Raw genomic sequence first — 19,054 nt, 5'->3', positions numbered from 1 at the left:
AAGTCAGCAAATATATTCAGTATTTCTAAGACTAAACTCAGCAAGAACATTGGCAGTGGATACTGTTTTCACACTTCAGTTCTAAATATATTAGAAATGTATTTTAAGTTTTATTAATTAATAGACTGTACTTATCTGACTAGCTATTTGTATTCAGGGGTACAAATAATGCATTTCTTGAATAGGTTAACTTGAAATTCAGGTCAATTTTAGTTTGGGATCTCCTATAATTATTCATTAATTAAAAAAAAATTAAAAATTTAAAACAAAAGAAAAAACAGATGGTGAGTTTTAGTTCACGTTCTTATTTAAAATGCCCCTACAAAATGTCATTAGTTTAAGCTGTGAACTGTGGAAAACCCATTACAAGTCAAAATTTAAACAACCTCTCAATCTAACTTATTTTTGTTTTTATTATTATTCTCAGTTAGCATTAATTCCCACTCCTATGTATTAGATTGTAGTGGAAGATATATGGCTACATAAACATATGAAGAGTTAAATTAAAATCCCTTCAAAAACTGACATGCAAATTTTGTTTTATATATGAAATTACATCAGCAGAACAACCTCTTGCAATTAAATTATTTTTAAAATCCCAAGAGATCTGTAAGAAGAAAAACTTTAAAACAGAGCAAATCTAAGACCACATATATCATTGATTATATAGAAATTAGAGTAATTTGAAATTAATGGCACAATATGCATATTTGAAAGGCTGCCAATGTAATACCTTGACATAAAACTTAAGCTGATTTGGTTTTCCTAGCAAGGTAAGGTAAAAAAATTATTGAAATTATTTTTAGTACTTAACAGGCACTAAAATTTTTCCTAAATTCTCACTGCTCATACAATTCTTTACAGACTTTCCTGAAAGGCTGCTATAATTTTTTTCAAGATAGTGTAATCAGCATGTGTTATTTAGCTGGGTGTCATTAACTGACTCCATAAACGTTAATAGTGAGTCAGAGACAGACAGCAGTTTTGGGGCTAGATATAGTATAACCACAAGTGCCCCACAGGAGCTCTTTGCAAAACTCTTCTTGGCCTTTAACAGAGAGTCCAAGGCTTGTCTTTGAGGTACCATGCTATCTGCAGAGTCTCGACCAGGATCCCAGTCTTGTCCCAGCCACCAGTGTCCCCTGTCACCCACACTGGTCCCTGCAGAACACCAGGGCATCCCCCCTTTGGCCCTGGCTGTCCCATCAGCCAGGAGCACAGCCAGGTTTGCATGAGAGCTTGCTGGTTTGCTGGCCATGATATGCCCAGGTGCATTTGCTTTCCTGGGCAGACTTGGCCCCAGAGTTTGGGAGGGACCATAGCAGCACCATTCATGTGCACCATTGTCCTTAGGGCCTTGTTTCAAAGGGCACAAAGAGGGAACTAAGGCTATGAAAGAGGATCCAGGGATTTAATTTCCCATGCCTGTCAAGAGCTGTAGTCCCAGCAGACTTGCTGGTGCTAGGAGCATTGGTCAGGGCTGCACCCACAGCCCTGCTCCTTCTCTGCATCCCCCATCTCCTGCAGTGAATGAGCACCCAGAAAAGTCCCACATACAAGCAACAAGCCTCAGCCCACTGACAAACTCAGTCAGGCCATCACCAGCAGCTGCCCAGCTCACTTGCGACAGCCTCAGCCTGCAGCAAACCTCCTGGATTCAGTGCAATTTTTCCTCCAGTATAAAAACTGAGCAGAGTGTCCACTGTTAATTTTGTACTTCCTCTCCCTTGCACTCCAAGAAAAAAACAACGGGTTGATATGTTATTATTCATTTTGCTTTCATAAGCTAACAGCTGACAGCATGACAATAAAAAATAATAATAATTCAAAGCATTTCAAATTAGCCCCTAAATTGCTTAGCACAATTCTTCTGTTTCCTGTGACATCCTCGTAATACACCATTTCCATGGCTAACTAATAAGCGCTTTCAGAAGGGGCATAAAAGGGAAGGGGATCCAGTGCCACTAACTAGCCTAGGTGAGGAGTTATGCTGTATGAGAAATCCCTTCACACTCTGCTTCAACCTTTTTTTTTTGTCCTCAAGCATTTCTTCTCTCTGTTTTTTTCCAGTTCCAAGCATGCTGTGCCAGGCCTGTAGTTGACTTCTCTACCCTTTTTACCTGTCTTTCTTTATATTTCACCTTCCTCTTTTTCTTTGTCACAGTTTGCTTTGGTTGGAGTTTCAGCCCTTTCTTTCTTCTTCTTTTTGACTTCCTGTTCTTGGAGTTATATTTGTTTTTCTTTAATACATTTTTCAGCATCCTAGTTTTACCACACTCACTTCTTCCCTCTCCTTCCCCTGTCTTTGTTAATAAGTAGTGCTATTAATTTTGTCTGATAGTGCTCATGACCTGTTTGCTGGTGTTTGATTTACAGTGGGATTGGCTTGTAAGACAAACTTGTTCCATGGTGTGGTGCATTGTATCAGAGAAATTTAGATTTTTTTTTGCTTTTTGGTTTGTTGCATGAAGTATTTGCCACTTGCCCACAGCAACTTTAAAACAAAATTAGACAAGCTCAGGAAACACATTGGAGGGAAGTCTGCTCCCTGTTCAGTAAGGACTATTTTTCCCCTGGACTGGTATGCCATTCACAACAGCACATCATTTGGACAGAGACATATGGCACATGTGAGAGACAATTGTGCACCTCTGTACCAGCCAGAGGAAAGTCCCTTCCAGCAGGAATAATGCTGGCATTTATCCCAAAGGCAGTAAAAAGCTGTGCAGCTCTAATTAAGTAATTTATTTTTAATCACCTGCTGGTATTCTGACTGTGTTCGATAGTGCAGATCACTATTGGTCTGTCTGCTTAATAAAAAAAAAAAAAGACTTGAGTAAAGCTAGACATCCATTTTTGTCCTAACAGTCGGAACACAAATCCACATCTGTAAAGCGTCAGCACAGAATGCGCGTCTGTTTCAGAGCTCCTTATGTAACATTTCCCCAGCAGAGCACTCACCAATGCTCTCTGCCAAGCATGAGTGAGGCTGGAAAGCATCAGTAGCTCAAGCCCAAACATTAGCAGTGCTACTAACACCTTTATAAAAATGAAATATCTCAGATGAATGAGATCGGTAACAAGTTGTCATCACTGAGCAAGCTGCCACCCTAGACTGAGAGTTCCTTCTTTGGTCACAAAGGGACAGAAGTCGAAACTCTGCATTTCTCTCACACAAGGCACTGCTGGTTGTCAACATTGCTGTTTTAGGAGGAGCACTGGAGAAAGAGTCTGGATTTTATGGCCAGAGCTCAAAACCTGTCTTCATTTCCATTGGTGATATAATTACAAGCCAAGCTCATGTATCAAATGTAGAAGAGTATTTTGAAATTTCTCCTGTAAAGACAGCTGAAATATAAATTGATATGGGACCAGAGGGATATTGGATATGAAAACAATCCCAAAAAAGATAATAAGAAAATAAATTTCTCATAAGACCTGTAAAAATGGCTTTCATTCCAGCTGTCTTTGCAAAACTTCCAAAGCATTTGCAAATTCATGTTATTACCTTACCACACTGCATTTTTATTTCCAGCAAATGCTGTGTTTGTCAACTATGAAGTTGTTTCTTAGATATTATTCTTGTTGGCTAAAAAACAAAAACAAAAAAAAACCTTTTGACTGTAATTCTGTAATTGTTCTCATCCCCAGTATTGTGTTAATAGTTTGTGTTGTAGTCCTGTTCTCCTTGCAGTCAATAATAAGTCTGCCTGAAGTGTGGTGGCTGTGTCTTGGTGTGGCTGTGTGAATCTGTGCAGTGTTTTGTAGCATGACAGCTGTTGACTGTGTGCTCCCTGCCTAGCCATCCTCCATGTTGTGACTTTCTCTGTTTTTGTGCCTTTCTAGAAGCTGAGGAACTGTACCAGAAACGGGTGCTGACCATAACTGGCATTTGCATTGCTCTTCTGGTAGTTGGCATCATGTGTGTGGTGGCCTACTGCAAAACCAAGTAAACTTTTCTCTTCTATTTCATATTTGTGGTCATTGGTCAGGGCCTTCCCAGTTGACTGTAGCTTCTCTGGGCATAAGGTTGTATCTGGGTTTCTCTAGAGATGAACTTAAGGGACAAACTTGTGACCAGGGTGCTCTGGTCCAAGCCAGATGAATGTGGGTCTCCAAGACCATCAGCAGTGCAAAATTGAGAGTCTCTCAGTCTTCTCAGTCTTCAAATGTAATTTGCAAATTTTTTGTCTTTTTTTTTGTTTGCTTTCTTTTCTATCCTCCATTTCAGCTGGTTTCCCCAGTTGAAAAGGAACAAACTTCAGCACTGGAATCATGTTGCTTTCCAGCAGTAAATTTTATGTATAAGATGAATTGGTTTGTACTTGAGACACAATTAATGATGCTAGAAGTTACTACACACCAAGGGCCAAAAAACTGAACACAAAAGTGCTTTCAATGCAAAAGTAGGCATTTAAATAAATTCTGTGAGTCTTTAAATTACTGGGGGTGACTCTCAAACATGCATGAGGCACTGTGAACCATAAATTACACAGAGCATCAGCAGAACTTCTGCTGCCAAAACTTCTGGCTGCCCTTATAAATCTCCCCACCAAAACACAGAAAACCCTTATCATAAATATTCCACGTTTGTATAAACCTGATTTACTGTTTCAAGGCCTGATTGGCAGCTGGACTGTTGGTCTTTTTTGTAAGCCCCACCAATAATGGATGTGTTAAAACTGGGGGAGGAGGGAGATAATTTGTCCCTCTCAGTGAGAGTCCAGACACATACACATAACTGCTCCTGCCCTTAACCTCGTGACAGTGGTCAGTGGGGAACAACTGAAACAGTAATAAAAATTCAGATCAATTACTGCTTTTAGAAATCACATCGCCATGTTTTTCAACAAACATTTAGTCAGGATCCTAAAGTATGTTTTTCTGTATAAAGAGCCCACAGAATCCATCAGGGGTCTGAATGCTTTTTTTTCCCCAGACATCAGTAATCACTGTGAACCAAAAGTTAAATGTTTTCAAAACCAGCTGATGACAGTGCCATGCCAGGACATGGCCCTCCAAATGCAGCAGTGAGGCCAGACTGGTATCTGTGAGGTGACTTGCATATACTCTTTTCCCTAAACTGGGGAAAACTCAGAAACTGGAAGAAATATTGAAATGGTGTTAGGAGAACAACCAATGTAATATCTTAGATTTTGTTGGTTTCCTTGCACAAAATACCTCTGATAAATTGCCAAGGCAGTATCTTCAGACACTGAGTCTTAATTCAGAGGTACTTTATTTGCAAATAATTTGTATGAAGATAAAATCTTCTTAAGTACACTCTCGCTTTCCCATTATTCTTTCCTCTCAGTTTTGTGGAGTAATTTCTTTTTTTGGTTAGTGTACTTTTACTACAGGACAAACAGCAGAGATAAAAACATGCAAGTTTAAATACACTGAAGGTCACTGAAGGTGGAAAGTAATGCAGCCTTTTAGGGATGGATTCCTGAGTTACATGTGCCAGGATTTCAGTTCTGTAGATGACAAACTCAAACTCCCTCTAGAACTCACTTTCTCTACCACATTAAGGAATTCAAATTGTTCTCAGCTCCCAAGGTCTCCAGAGTCTCATGAAGGGGAGCTGCGAAATCAAGTTAAAACCTTGCTTGACTGCTGCTTCTCAGCCCAGCAGGTCTTTGGGTAGCTCAAATGTCTCCTGGTACTGCATTCTCTATACACATTAATTGCTTACATGTCCTAAGATGATGCCTGGTTATCCTCAAAGCACAAAGTACACATGAACCACAGACTGTATCTTTCTGAGACAGAAGCATTTCCAAGACAGATGTATCGTGTATGCCATTCATGTGATGTGATAGAAATTAAGCATTTTCCACTATCCAGGCAGAGAAAAATATGTAAAATGTTGTGTCTCAAATCATGTTTTCTTCATCTTTAAGCTTTCATGACTATCAAGCTTCAACATATTTATTGCCTTCTCTCACTCCTCCTTTTTTGTAAAGCTTGGAATTCTCCCCTTGAGTTCAAAACAGGATTGAAAATGGTTATCTCTTACACTGTTCTACCTTGCCATCACTATCTGCACTTCTGCATATGGCTTAGTATGTATTTCAGCTTTTGCCACAGCCAAAGTCATATGCATCCCAGAGGGTGTTGGAGCCTGCATCCTCCTTTCACTGCCCTGGATTCTGTGACAGAATGGTGGAAGTTCTCCAGTATTATGAGAGATCAACTAAGACTGAAATTGAGTAGCCCTTTCTCTGGTTATTTATTTTGGTATTTTAATTAGCGTGTTCTGTGTAGCCAGGTTTTACTATGCTGTAAGTTTTGCTCCTGACAGCTTGTAATGATCTTCTGAAGAGTTCTTCTGAGGAGAGCTGGAAGGATTACAGAATCATAGAACCATTTAGGTTAGAAAAGACCTTTGAGATTTGGAATTGGACCTTTGCATCCAGCTTTTCACTGAGCACCACTTATCAACTAGACCATGGCACTAAGTGTCATGCCAGTCATTTTTTTAAACACCCCCAGGGAGGGTGACTCCACCACCCCTCTGGGCAGTCCATTCCAAAGCTTAATAACCCTTTAGGTGAAGAGATTCCTCCTGATATTCAAATCGAACCTCTGCTGGCACAGTTTTCTTCTTGTCCTCTTGCTACTTGCCTGGGAGAAGAGGCCAATCCCCACCTGGCTACAGCCTCCTCCCAGGCAGTTGTGATAAGGTCACCCCTGAGCTTCCTTTTCTCTAGGCTGAACAACCCCAGCTCCCACAGCCACTCCTCACAGGACATACATGTTGTTAGCAAGTGGGGAAACAGCAGCTAAGGACAGGAAACAGTAGAAACATCTAAGTCAGTCAGAGATCATGTCGTCAGTACATGGATAGTTCTACTAAATGCATTAGCAGCCATGGCATCCACCTGGTAATCGTTAGGCTTCAGAGCAAATCTGTTGTTGCTGAAACGAAACCTTCCAGAGCTGCCAGGAAGTCTGCAGATTCAGGCCTATCCCATATACTCTCACTTTGGATTTCTGAGGCTTCCTCTGCATTCTTCTTTAACACATTTATGTATGTGAAGCACACTGCTGAGGTAGGGGATGAATCCCACCAAAAAAATGTGTAACTGCCACATCACAAAAACCATGTTCTTGACTGCAAGCAAGCCCTGAGGCACAAACACCTTGGCTCCCTGTGGTGAACTGAGAGGTGTAACTCGATGGGCTGTCAGAAACCTTGCTTTGGCCCTTTTGAGGGTGTCAAGGTGTCTGGGTTAAAATCTCTCCCCCCTCCCTTCTGAGTGCAGAAAAGAGCTCCTCCTGAGACAGAGCATAGCTTAGAAATGGCTTCCCTTTCCCTCTCACTTATTCCTGTCCCCCTGTGTCCTGCTGACTCCTGGAAGGGATCCCAAATATCCTTCCCCCTGTCGAGGTCCCCACAGCTCCAGCTGCAATTAGACCTGTGGTTTTCAGAGTTACTCTGAGCTTTAGCAGCAGCGGAGAAAATTCTGGCAAAAAAGTGATGTTATATTATTATCACCAACATCAATATGCTGGAAGGTGCAGCTGCTTTCCTTTTGTCTAGTAAAATTTTTTCCGTGTTTCATGCACAGGAAGCAGAGGAAAAAGTTGCATGACCGCCTTCGGCAGAGCCTGCGCTCGGAGAGGAACAACGTGATGAACATGGCCAACGGGCCGCACCACCCCAACCCACCGCCCGATAACGTCCAGCTCGTGAATGTAGGTGTCACTGCACCTGTCAGCCTGGCCTGCCCGTGCCCACAGCTTTTAAACACCTGCCTGCTACAGCCTGGACACTGATTTCTCTTGCTTTTCACCACACAGAAAAAAAACTGCTGTTGCAAACTGCTGCCGTCTTCTCCATCAGAGAATAGTATTTTTGGTGTATCTGATGGTAATGGGAGGTTGCTTTTCCACACATCTGTCTATTGGGAGTTCTCATTCCCTTGTTAAATGCATTTTTATAGCCTTATTGGAATGCAGACCTTTGCTACTTTCCTCATTTGTCTCCTATTTTGAGTCTAGATGGGCTATGTATGCAGAGGTGTACGTGAACGTACTCAAGTGTGTCAGTATGGTTTCTGCATGTATTTAAGTGACAAAATTTGTGCTTTGGCACATGTAGAAGACTGAAATCTGGGAAGGGGGAGTTGGAAATTATATCTACAAATGTGCTGTGAATTACAGTTTATAAACCTGAAGTTTGTCTGGGTTTTTTCAGCAGTACGTTTCGAAAAATGTGATCTCCAGTGAGCATGTCATCGAGCGAGAAACAGAGACCTCATTTTCTACAAGCCACTACACCTCAACGACACATCACTCCGTGACAGTCACCCAGACACCTAGCCACAGGTACTGGAGGAGGAAGGCAAATAGCAGCTGTAATATCTGATCTGTTGCTGTTGCAAAACCAAAAAGATGTGTAAAACAACAAACTAGGGAAGATCTATGCTCCCTTCATAGTGTTTTCATTTTAAGACCAACAATATTTGATGTCATATCACCTAATTATCTTCCCAGGATGTTACAAAGACCTTTATTATCTGAATGGCATTCCAATACTGTTGCAGTGAACTTTAGTATACGCAAATTGCTAAATCAGTGACAGTTCTGATAACCGGAAAGCCCTCCTTCCCTCTCCTTTTATCCATACACACAGAATCAACTTGGTGCCTCTGGACTCATACAATTTGCTGAACTCTGCAGCTCCGGTCACCAACCCAAAGGTTTTGCTGCAGATTCTGAGTGGCAACAGAGCCCCTCCTTTCCCTGGCTAAAGTTCTGCTCACACGCATTTGCCACCAAAGCCCACCCTCACACTCCCCCTTTCTCTTTTCCCGGTTGCTGCTCTCCAGCTGGAGTAATGGCCACACCGAAAGCATCCTCTCTGAAAGCCGCTCGGTGCTCGTCAGCTCCTCCATGGAGAACAGCAGGCACGCCAGCCCAGCGGGGCCCCGGGGCCGCCTCAACGGCATCGGCGGTCCACGGGAAGGCAGCAGCTTCCTGCGGCATGCCAGAGAGACCCCCGACTCCTACCGAGACTCTCCGCACAGCGAAAGGTAGGACACGCCCCCTCACTGCTTTCCACTGGTGTTTTCACAGTTGGTTTCAAAGCTTGGGAGCACAGGAGAAAATGCAACAGTGCAGCTGTTCATATAGGGCACGCATCTCTTTATTCATAAAGGTCGAAAGCTAAGTAGTAGTTTAAAGTCCACCAAAAGCATTTCTTTTTCCTTATCGCCTCTGCTGGATTTAGTCCTATTAGCTAGCAGTTCACTGGCTAATAGTTGCAGTTCACAGTTTCACTGGAGCTTGGAAAAGCTCCACTGGAGTAATTAGTCAGAAATTTCTGCTTTAAACAGAACTTTGCCTAATTACCAATTTCTTAGAAGATGCAAGTGAGAAAGCTAAGAGATTTTGCAGTGAGAAAGTAATATATTGATCCACAGGAGAAGGGCACTAAGGACTCCTAAGCAGTATAGAAATTATGCCACCACCTACTTTCTGGAGTATTTTAGCTCCTAAACCCTTTAAAAATTCCCCTTAACACTTCATTAAATAAAAGCAAAGAACATAAAGTGCAAGGCAGGAGGACTCATGTCATTATTAAATCAGGTGTGGTTATGAATAAAGCTGGCTGGGAGTTTTCCAACCAACTAATTTTTTGTCTGAAAAGACTGGTTCCTCAGTTCCTAAGGTCTGCCTAGAAGTACTTCAGTTGCAAAAAAACTTTTACTTAAAAAATCCTTCTCAGGTTTAGGGTAGCGTTTTGCCCCAGAATAGCAAAAGAAAGACTGAGAAGAAACAAGATATTTAAAAAAAGCTTTTCTCCCAGGAATCATAGGCAGAAGAAAAGGAAAACAAAAGGTTATGGACCAGTTCTCTGAGGCCTTTGAAATCACTAGGGATTTGGCTTTGTGGAGCATCCATGATGCCAAAAATGCAGCCATGCAATCCCCAGGAGACTTAGTTGTGTAGGAGACAAATTGTGGTTTTAAAAAAAATGAATGTACAAGTACAGCAAATGCCATTTCTGTGGTACTGCCTCTGCCATGCAAACAACTTCTAAGCAGCAGGAAGAGGGTCCACTGAGGAAGGACCCTGAGTGTAGTACCACTAAGGATAATAAACTAGCCCTCTCATTAAAAATTATGTGTTATTTACCATGGAATTTAATTTGAAGATACGTGGCTCACATGACATAAACAGCCATGGCTCCAATCCAGCAGAGCACTTTGACAAGATTATCTTTTAATCGTGCAAGTAGGCCCACTGAAATCAGCAAGATTACTCACATGGGTAGAGCTCAGCATGTGCTTAAGTGCTTTGCTGGATCAGGAGCTGTAACAGTAAATACCATGTTGTCTCCTGCCTGGGAACCAAGCAGGATGCACAGCCACACGCCTGCCAGTGGTGAGTATTACAGCTTAGTATATTTGGGCATCTGCATGTGAGAAGTGAAGACTGTCTGCCTGCATTGCATGGGACACCCAAAGCATCATTCTAATATGAACTGTTGAAATTTAAGTGGGAAGAGGGGTGCAGGGTGAGGGGAGAAGGGAGAGTATATTCCTTTTTGTTTCTCTGAGAAGAAAGAAGGCATTTCATCAATTATTGTATCTCTTGAAGGTTGTACTATAGGTCAAAAGCAGCAACATTTCTGTGATAATTCATCAGACATTGACAGCCTAGCCTGTGCCTGAAGCAATCAGAGATTTGGAACGGGGGAGATGATAGTTCCCTGGGCATTAATTGCAGGCCTCATCTATTTTTAGCAAGCAGGAAATACATGGCCAATTGTTCCTGAGATGGCTTGTGTGTATATAAGGGGGAATGTGAGAGTTATTTGGAACTAAAAATCACTGAGAAACATAAAGGAATGTAGGAGCTGACAAATTACTTCCTGAAGTCATCTACTGTGAATTGGCAAACCAAGGCTATACTCCCTCAATTTTCAAATTAAATTGAACAGACATTACAAGGGATCCTTTTGCACTACCCCATAGATTTGCAGGATCTCATACCACCTGTGTACATAAGCAGTTTTATCTTGGATGTCCTTAGCACTCTTACAGCAGAGAAGATCAAAAAACACCGTCTCTGCACAAAAGGCTGGACTACATGATGAAGCTGGCAGCATATAACTAGTTACTGTGTGCTGGATGGCCATGAGTACCCTCTGATCCCCTTTCACTGAGCCAGCAGAGTTGGCCATGAAGCTAGATAAATCAATCACCTTTTAACCTTCCTTTCAGGATGGGCTAGAGCTGCACGAGCTCAGCTCCTGAGCCTCAGATTGCAGACAGCAGCTAGTTAGCACTGCCCTGTTAGGGTGTGAGGGGATAGACCAGAAATGTGTGAATGCACAAGACTCCAGTATGAGTAACTTGACACTGTTGGAAGCCTGCACAGTACACTGAACACGTTTAACCAACTCAACGCATTAACAGAACCAGTTTAGCTAAAATCCAGTGTGTCATTAAGACATATATCCAACAGTGTACCAGCTGGTAGAAAGTAGAAAGGCTTCAGTTTTTCAGAGAGTGCCTATTAAAAATGTGAAAGGGATGAAAAGCTTGCTCATGGAAGGAGAAAAAATTACTTAATTCATCCAACACACAGATCTATTCATTGCCCTTTGCTCAACCAATTTGATTAATTCCCATGCATAACTCCAAATTTGTTTTTTTTCCTTTCTCTTGCTACTCAGTTAATGTAAATCAATGCAATCAATGCACCTCTATGGAAATCAATTTATGCTACTGCACATCTTTCCAGGATCTGTCCTGTTTTCTCCTTTCTCCCACAGCTCCATTTTTGTCAAGTGTAATATGCACAGCCAAGTCACAGATTTTATAAGATAGCTGGATTCAGGTTTATTTTGGTAATTTCAAGCTCAGATAAATAAGGCACTAATGAAAAACTAAATAACTACATCAATCTTAGACATACAGCTTTTCTTAATGGGCCTGTGATAGAGCTTAGAACAATTTTAACTTTAGACACAGACAAAATTCGGGCAGGTGAATTTAGGATAAGAATAAAAGTAAAGCCAGATGATGCAAAGTGTCGTGCTGGGCACTGCACTTTTGATCAAGTGGTTTTAGGTAGATCCTCACCTGGCATGAATCCACATAACCTCATAGCATGTCTACCGATTAAAACTAGTTGAGAGCTTCACATTTTTTGGGACAAACCCTGTAATGGCACCTGAGCTTAATTTTCAGAAATCACTTCTGACGACTACCTTTTCCACAGGAACAGGGACAAATTTTGCAGAGAAAACATGGGCACTAGGCCAGACAATCCTGTCTTTTAGCATTTGTTCCCAGAGGAGGACAAATGATACTCTATGCTTCTTTGCAGATAAATCTAGCAGCCAGGGTAGATCTATCTGCAAAGGGTAACTAGCACCCAAAGAGTGGAGCAGCACAAAGCTCCTGGGACAGTGCTACAAATGCTTCTCTGATTAGCTTTGGTGATTAAAATCAGCAGAATCTGGCTCTAGATTTCATCCAAACATTATTTTTCTCCCTAGCTTGAGATAGCTTGGTTGCCAGAAGAGGGTGAAGCCCCAAGATGACCGTCCTTTCTTTCCCCCTGTCTGTTTGTGTGTACCCCAGATTCTGGTCAAATCCTTCCAGAAGTGCAGCAGCTGTTTTCCTTTTGAGAAAATACTTGCAAATGCATTTTGTTTCTGGCAGCCTGTCTGTCTCTGAATCCCATTCCTGGACTCATTCCAGAAAGTTATTCTGGCAAAAAATTTACAGCATCTCCATGGCTGGGATCTGGGAGTTTCGCTGCTCTCCTCCTGCTTTCAGATGTTTTTGCCCAGAGTCCCAGAAGTCAGCAGTTTATAGAATTAATAGGAACAGGAAAGGTTCCTTAGTAGCCCTGTGTGAGAATGCTGGGGACCTGAAGGGATCCCTGCCATTTCTCTCACAGTCCACATGAGCTGCTGTGTTCACAGGTCACCACTGCTCCTGTGCTTGCAACGTTTCCCCATCTCTTTTCTTCAGGTATGTCTCAGCTATGACCACACCAGCTCGCATGTCACCCGTTGATTTTCACACTCCAACTTCTCCCAAGTCCCGCCCCTCCACAATGTCACCACCGGCTTCCAGCTTGACCGTCTCCATCCCTTCAGTGGCGGTGAGTCCCTTCATAGAAGAGGAGCGACCACTGCTCCTGGTGACTCCGCTGCAGCTGCATGAGAAATATGACCACCACCTTCAGCAATTCAACTCCTTTCACCACAATGCCACCCATGAGAGCAACAGCCTGCCACCAAGTCCTCTGAGGATCGTGGAGGATGAGGAGTACGAGACCACGCAGGAGTACGAACCAGCACAGGAGCCTCCAAAGAAACTCACCAACAGCCGGAGGGTCAAAAGAACAAAGCCCAATGGCCACATTTCCAGCAGGGTGGAAGTGGACTCTGACACAAGCTCAGAGAGCAGCAGCTCCGAGACCGAAACCGAAGATGAAAGAATAGGCGAGGATACACCATTCCTGAGCATACCGAACCCCGGGGCAGCCAGTCTGGAGCCAGCCACCGCCTTCCGGCTGGCTGAAACCAGGACTAGCCCGGCAAACCGCTTCTCCACACCAGAAGAGTTACAAGCAAGGTTGTCCAGTGTGATAGCTAACCAAGACCCTATTGCTGTATAAAACATAAATCACATAGATTCACATGTAAAACTTTATTTTATATAATGAAGTATTCCACCTTTAAATTAAACAATTTATTTTATTTTAGCAATTCCGCTGATAGAAAACAGGAGGGGGAAAAAAACTTTTATAAATTAAATATACGTATGTACAAATGTGTTATGTGCCATATGTAGCAATTTTTTACAGTATTTCAAAAATGGGGAAAGATATCAATGGTGCCTTTATGTTATGTTAAGTTGAGAGCAAGTTTTGTACAGTTACAATGATGACTGTCCCATAGTATTTTGCGAAACTTTTAGCCCTCAGTTGTCCTAGCTTTTTTGTGCACTGCATTATAATGACTGGATGTATGATTTGCAAGAATTGCAGAAGTCCCTCTGGTCGCTTGCTGTAGAGTCTCTGAATCAGAAAGCCCTGTAATGGCACTCCCACCCTACTCCACCATAAAAATACATATATACACACACAGAGTCAGAATGAAAAAAAAAAAAAAAAAAAAAAAAAAGATAAAAAAGTAAAAAAAAATTTCTTATATGAGAACTTTTATTTGCTTTCCGTATATGAGATGAGTTTTGTCTGCTCTCTGCCAGCCAAAAGGTTTGCTTCTTTGAGCACTGGGATAATAGTAGATCCAACAGCATGCTACTATTAATTACAGCAAGATAACAAAAAACATACAAACAAAAAAAAAGCCAACCTGCATTAAGTAATGTTACTTATAGAAAGAAAGTTATACTGTGATTTTAAACCAAATATATTATTAATCAGAGGTCAGCTTGTAATCACTAGGAGCTGCCATTTCATTATTTTCCAGATATTAATTGTTGTAGTTATCCCTTAGGAAATGGGTTTAAGTTAGCTGAGGCTTTGAACCCAATACTCTATTTAAGCAAAAAAAAAAAAAAAAAAAAAAAAAAAAAAAAAAAAAAAAAGAAGAAGAAAAAAAGAAAACATTTATATTAGTTTATGTTAATGGGGCAAATATAATAGATATGTGTAATCAAGCAAGGAAGAGATCTAGCTGGAAAACAAATGCCACTAATAAAAGTGCAATCAGTTTTCACCTCTATTTCTTAATGTTGGTTTCTAATACATGATTTATTCTTTTGTTTCCCCTCAATTTTTCTTCCTCTTTTTCTCTTCCTCAGAAACAACCCTGACAAGCTTCTAGCAATACCTTGTTAGAGTTGCTGTTGGAACAAGGCTTACTCTTGGACACAGAAAGGCCTTTCAGGGAAGAACTTGATTTGCTGAATGGTTAAAAAGTATAGGCACGCAGGAAGGACAAAGCAGATGTATGGAGTTTATTTCCACTCACCTTTATAGACTCCATTACTTGGGTTGAGAGAGGCAAGGCTGATGCAGAGCCCATTTATGAAGGCAAGCACACCATCTGGGTTACAGCCCTAGTAACACGTGTGACTATTTGATATCAGTGTTTATATAGCCAGTGACAGTCTTGAAGTCTTTGAGTAGTAATGAACAAGGATGCTGTCAGTTCTGGAGCAGATGCATCCATCTAGACAGAAGCAAATGGCCTCTTTTGCACTGAATTCCTATCAGTTTAGTCAGGGTCACTCTGCCTCTTCTATACTTTTGATTTTTTGTTGTGTGTTCAGTTGGCACAGCATTGACTCAGGACTGATGTGGAAAACAAATGTTTTTCCTAGACTCTGGGGATTCTGAAAATGAGAACATATGTTTTACAGGTATTACTGAGCTCTAAATAAGAGCCCTGTCAAGAGAAAATAATTTCAGCCAAACTACACTCATCCTTTGGGCCACATTCTGGTCCTAGTTAAATGAAGAGAAATACATCAAGGAAAATTTGTGAGATGCAAACCTGAGAAACAAAAAATCCCAGCTCAGTAAATTGCTCAAGCATATGCTTACGCTAATCCGAGCAAAAGTTACCATCAGCATGTGCTAGACTCTCATTGACACATCCAGCACATGCAAGAAGTTAAGCATGTGCCTAAGAGTTTTGCTGAACAAGGTGTCCTATTGATTTAAGACCTGAAAGCAAAGTAAGGATGACAAAATTCAGTGAATTCCTCACTGTATAAATAATCTTATCACATTAGTAAGAACACAGGTGAGTCTACCTGAGCACCAGATCAGCAGAAAAAGAACAAAAAAACCCTTAGTATAGGAAACAAAGTTGTCCACTAGGATGTTTGTGGTAGAACTGAAAGGCTAGGAAACTAGCACAGCTTTGGGCTGTGGTGGCTGAAATAGCACTACTTATTTGAGAAATCTATGGGACATGGCAAATACATACTGTCTGGACTTAAGTCCCCTTTGCCATTTTTCCCTAGCTGGCATGTACTTGAACACACTTTGCCTTTGAAGACTGAAACAAAAGCTCTCTACAAATTCTAGACACCATACTCTCATTTTTATCCCTTTAGTCATGCCTATTTATCTGCAATCCCATGCAGCAGAATATCCACCTCTCGAGTAACTCTGCAGCTCAGTTGTACAGAGGGCCAGGTGGGCTTTCCTAATGAAGGCCACAAGTTTCCAAAAGATTTGCACTGTTGAGTTTCTGTGGGCACTTGAATATCTGTCCTTTCAGGAAGGCCACTGCAAAGACCTTGCAGGACAGATGAGACAGAGAAGAGATGGCAGAGAAATAAATTTGCCCCAAAATTACCCATCTTAGTGGCAGAATAGAGATTGTAACACAGGTCTTTTGTCAACTCCTTCAGCATACATCAACCACAAGGCCAGCTCTCGTTGAAGTATTTATAATAGCCCAGACAGATCAATCACAATGGAAAGGGAACATGCCTTGATGTTGAGTAGATTATTTGACTACTAACACTGTTATTGTGGAGGGACAGTACAAAATGAAGGAGCAACTTCATATTTGGGAGCTGTACATGTGAGATTTGTTTGGTATAGGTCTAGGGAAGAATGTCACACCTCTTCTGTTGCAGTGCCTCAAAGTCAAATTGCTGTGCAGTTCCTGCTCTTCCTCCCCCTCGGAACATACACAGTGTGTTATAGGGCAAGCATGAAATTAGGCTGGAGACTTCACATGGACCTAAGAACAAGAAAATACAATTGGGGATATGGCTGCCTAAGCCCTTAGATCTTTGTGAAGAACCCAGCCTTACAGCACAATTCATGCAGCAGTGAATTCAGGAATTGCCCTGGCTTGGCACACACAGAAGCGGGAGGAGGACACAGACCCTCACCTCTCAACTTGTGTTTATCACACTGTGAGGGTGTTTTACATCAGTCAGGTCCACATCCAGAAGTTAGTGAGTCTACCTGGCCACAGGTGCTGCTGGCAGGCTGCAGCCAGTTCCTGCTGGCCAAGGGGCTGGAGGCTGCAGCAGCACAGAGCAGAGCCAGCAAGTGCCTGGGGAAAAGGCCAGCTCCCCTACTGGGGATATTTGCTTCATTACCCAGACCTTTGAGCTAGGCAGTCCCAACACCCTTGAGCCATCACCGTGTGATGCTTGCCAGTTCTTTGGCTGAAAGTCATGGCAAGAAGAAACATACTTTGAAGAGGGGAAGAAATATTCTAGTGGTGGCAGAGTTGTTAAGATTGTCCTGGTTTATTTCCATGTCATTTAGTTTGAGCCATGAGTTTTTCCTGTGTATGTGTTTATATGCAGGAATTATTCCAAGATAAAAGGCATCTTTCAAGAGTGTACAGCTAGACTGTGTTGTGCACAACCTGGTACAGCCTGCCTATTTATGGGGTGTAAATCATTACAGCTCCATAGAGGTTCTCACGCAAGAGAGAAAAGTCTACTCCCTCCTTTTAGCCCAGTTATTCCCTTCCTCACTTGAGCCAACCAACACACCCAGGTTTAAGAGATAATCACTGCCTTTATCAGGGAAACAGGAAAGCTCCTTTCCAGTACTCCAAAACAACAATGCTGCATCTCCCTGCTTCTCTCACACACATTACAAGCAGTTTCCTGAGCATCCAGGATAGCAAACTGGTGTCTCCTCAAAGGACACACCTCTCAGCCTGTTGAGCACTTCTTGGCCCTGCAGTGTGGCTACTTACCATCACCTGGGTCTTACTTCTAGTAAGAAACAAAAAAGCACCTATGAAATGCTGCAGAGAAGGGCAGACAAAGAACATGGCCAATTATCATCATTTGTAATTCTCTATTCTATTGTAAATATGTCTTGTACATACGTGGATGTTTTCATTATTTACTGTCTTTATGGATATTGTGTTAAATGAAATGCTCTTAGTTTATTGTGTAACACTGTAAATAACATAACATCCTTTATTATTTATGCATAGGCATCTAACACGCAGAGAAAGTTATCCTCATATTATTTTAAGATATATGTCAGAAAGATGTTGCATTTTTCCTTTTGCTTTGAAAAAATTGTAATATATCCTCTTTTTCCCCTCTTTTCCTTTAAAAAAATGAATGCTAATTTATTGTTCAGGAGAGAAAGGGGATGTAACTGAAAGGCAAACTGTTCAAAGAACATGCTATGGAAGACACAAGCTACTGATAAACTAAAGAATTTATTACCCCAAATACAGCAATAAGTAATTGTTGATTTATTAAGGTTTTGTTATTCATTTTCAGTAAAAGAGGTGCTGGATTAAATTGTTTATGTGTGGTCCTGGCCCAGCTGCTCAGCAGACTGTGTCAGGTCACTAGCTACCATCTTTCTGTATCCAAACATTGTTGTAAAGGTCTTGTTCTGTTGTTGTGGACCACTGTTCCTTGAGATTTCTGACTCATCCTTATGGGGTCTCTGGCAGACACTCTTGCTCCTACAAACGTTTTTAGTTTCTTAAATTAGAATTATTAGCTCTACCCTGACCATTACTACTTAAGACGGATGGGGTTTGGGGAGGGGGAGGAGTTGGGGGGGCAGAAATGACACAGTCGTGGGACTGTGGGAGGCTGCTCTACAAAAATGTCACCTCACTGTTCAGCAACAGTCAATAAAGCAAAGCATATACTAGGAACTCTTAGATGGCACCACCATGCTACTATATAAATTCATGATTTGTGCAGGTTGTAAATACAATGAGTCTTGGTCTTCTTGTCTCAGGATAGAGATAGTATAATGGGGAAGGGTTTGAAGGGAAACCCAGGTGAATAAATACCTGGAGCTGGTGAGGTCTGGTGAGCACTGGGTATGCTGAATATCATTATTCTGAAAGAAAGGACAGCAGAGAGAAGATACTAAAGGTCTGTTGAAACATACTTATCTTGTAGAAGGTAAAAAAGGACTGGATGCTTAGTACCTCTTCCAATAAAAGAAATGGATTTATGAATCAAAACTACTGGGCACTGTATTCCCAGAAAGATGTAGCTCTTCATGTAAGGGGTAGGGAACTTGGAGAATTACTTGCTGCAAGAGATTGTGGATTTTAAAAGATTTCATGGATTCATGGTGG

General features: G+C 41.6%; 1 protein-coding gene across 7 annotated transcripts in view; it reads left to right on the top strand.

The window, feature by feature from the left end:
- The window catches only part of NRG1 (neuregulin 1), a 452,226-nt gene extending 433,403 nt beyond the window's left edge, over positions 1-18,823 (top strand). For all 7 annotated transcript variants that reach the window (XM_056514290.1, XM_056514289.1, XM_056514286.1 and 4 more), the window contains 5 exons: positions 3,847-3,949; positions 7,575-7,701; positions 8,204-8,334; positions 8,838-9,041; positions 13,002-18,823. In XM_056514290.1, coding sequence (XP_056370265.1) covers positions 3,847-3,949; positions 7,575-7,701; positions 8,204-8,334; positions 8,838-9,041; positions 13,002-13,653 — 1,217 coding nt within the window. In that variant the 3' untranslated portion in view covers positions 13,654-18,823. The remainder of the gene's footprint in view (positions 1-3,846; positions 3,950-7,574; positions 7,702-8,203; positions 8,335-8,837; positions 9,042-13,001) is intronic.
- Positions 18,824-19,054: the final 231 nt, after the last annotated feature.

This window comes from Oenanthe melanoleuca, chromosome Z (genome assembly GCF_029582105.1).
Source record: "Oenanthe melanoleuca isolate GR-GAL-2019-014 chromosome Z, OMel1.0, whole genome shotgun sequence".
NCBI classification, from domain to species: domain Eukaryota; kingdom Metazoa; phylum Chordata; class Aves; order Passeriformes; family Muscicapidae; genus Oenanthe; species Oenanthe melanoleuca.
The sequence above is the reverse complement of the archived record's forward strand: the minus strand, read 5'-3'. Positions and strand labels throughout refer to the sequence as shown.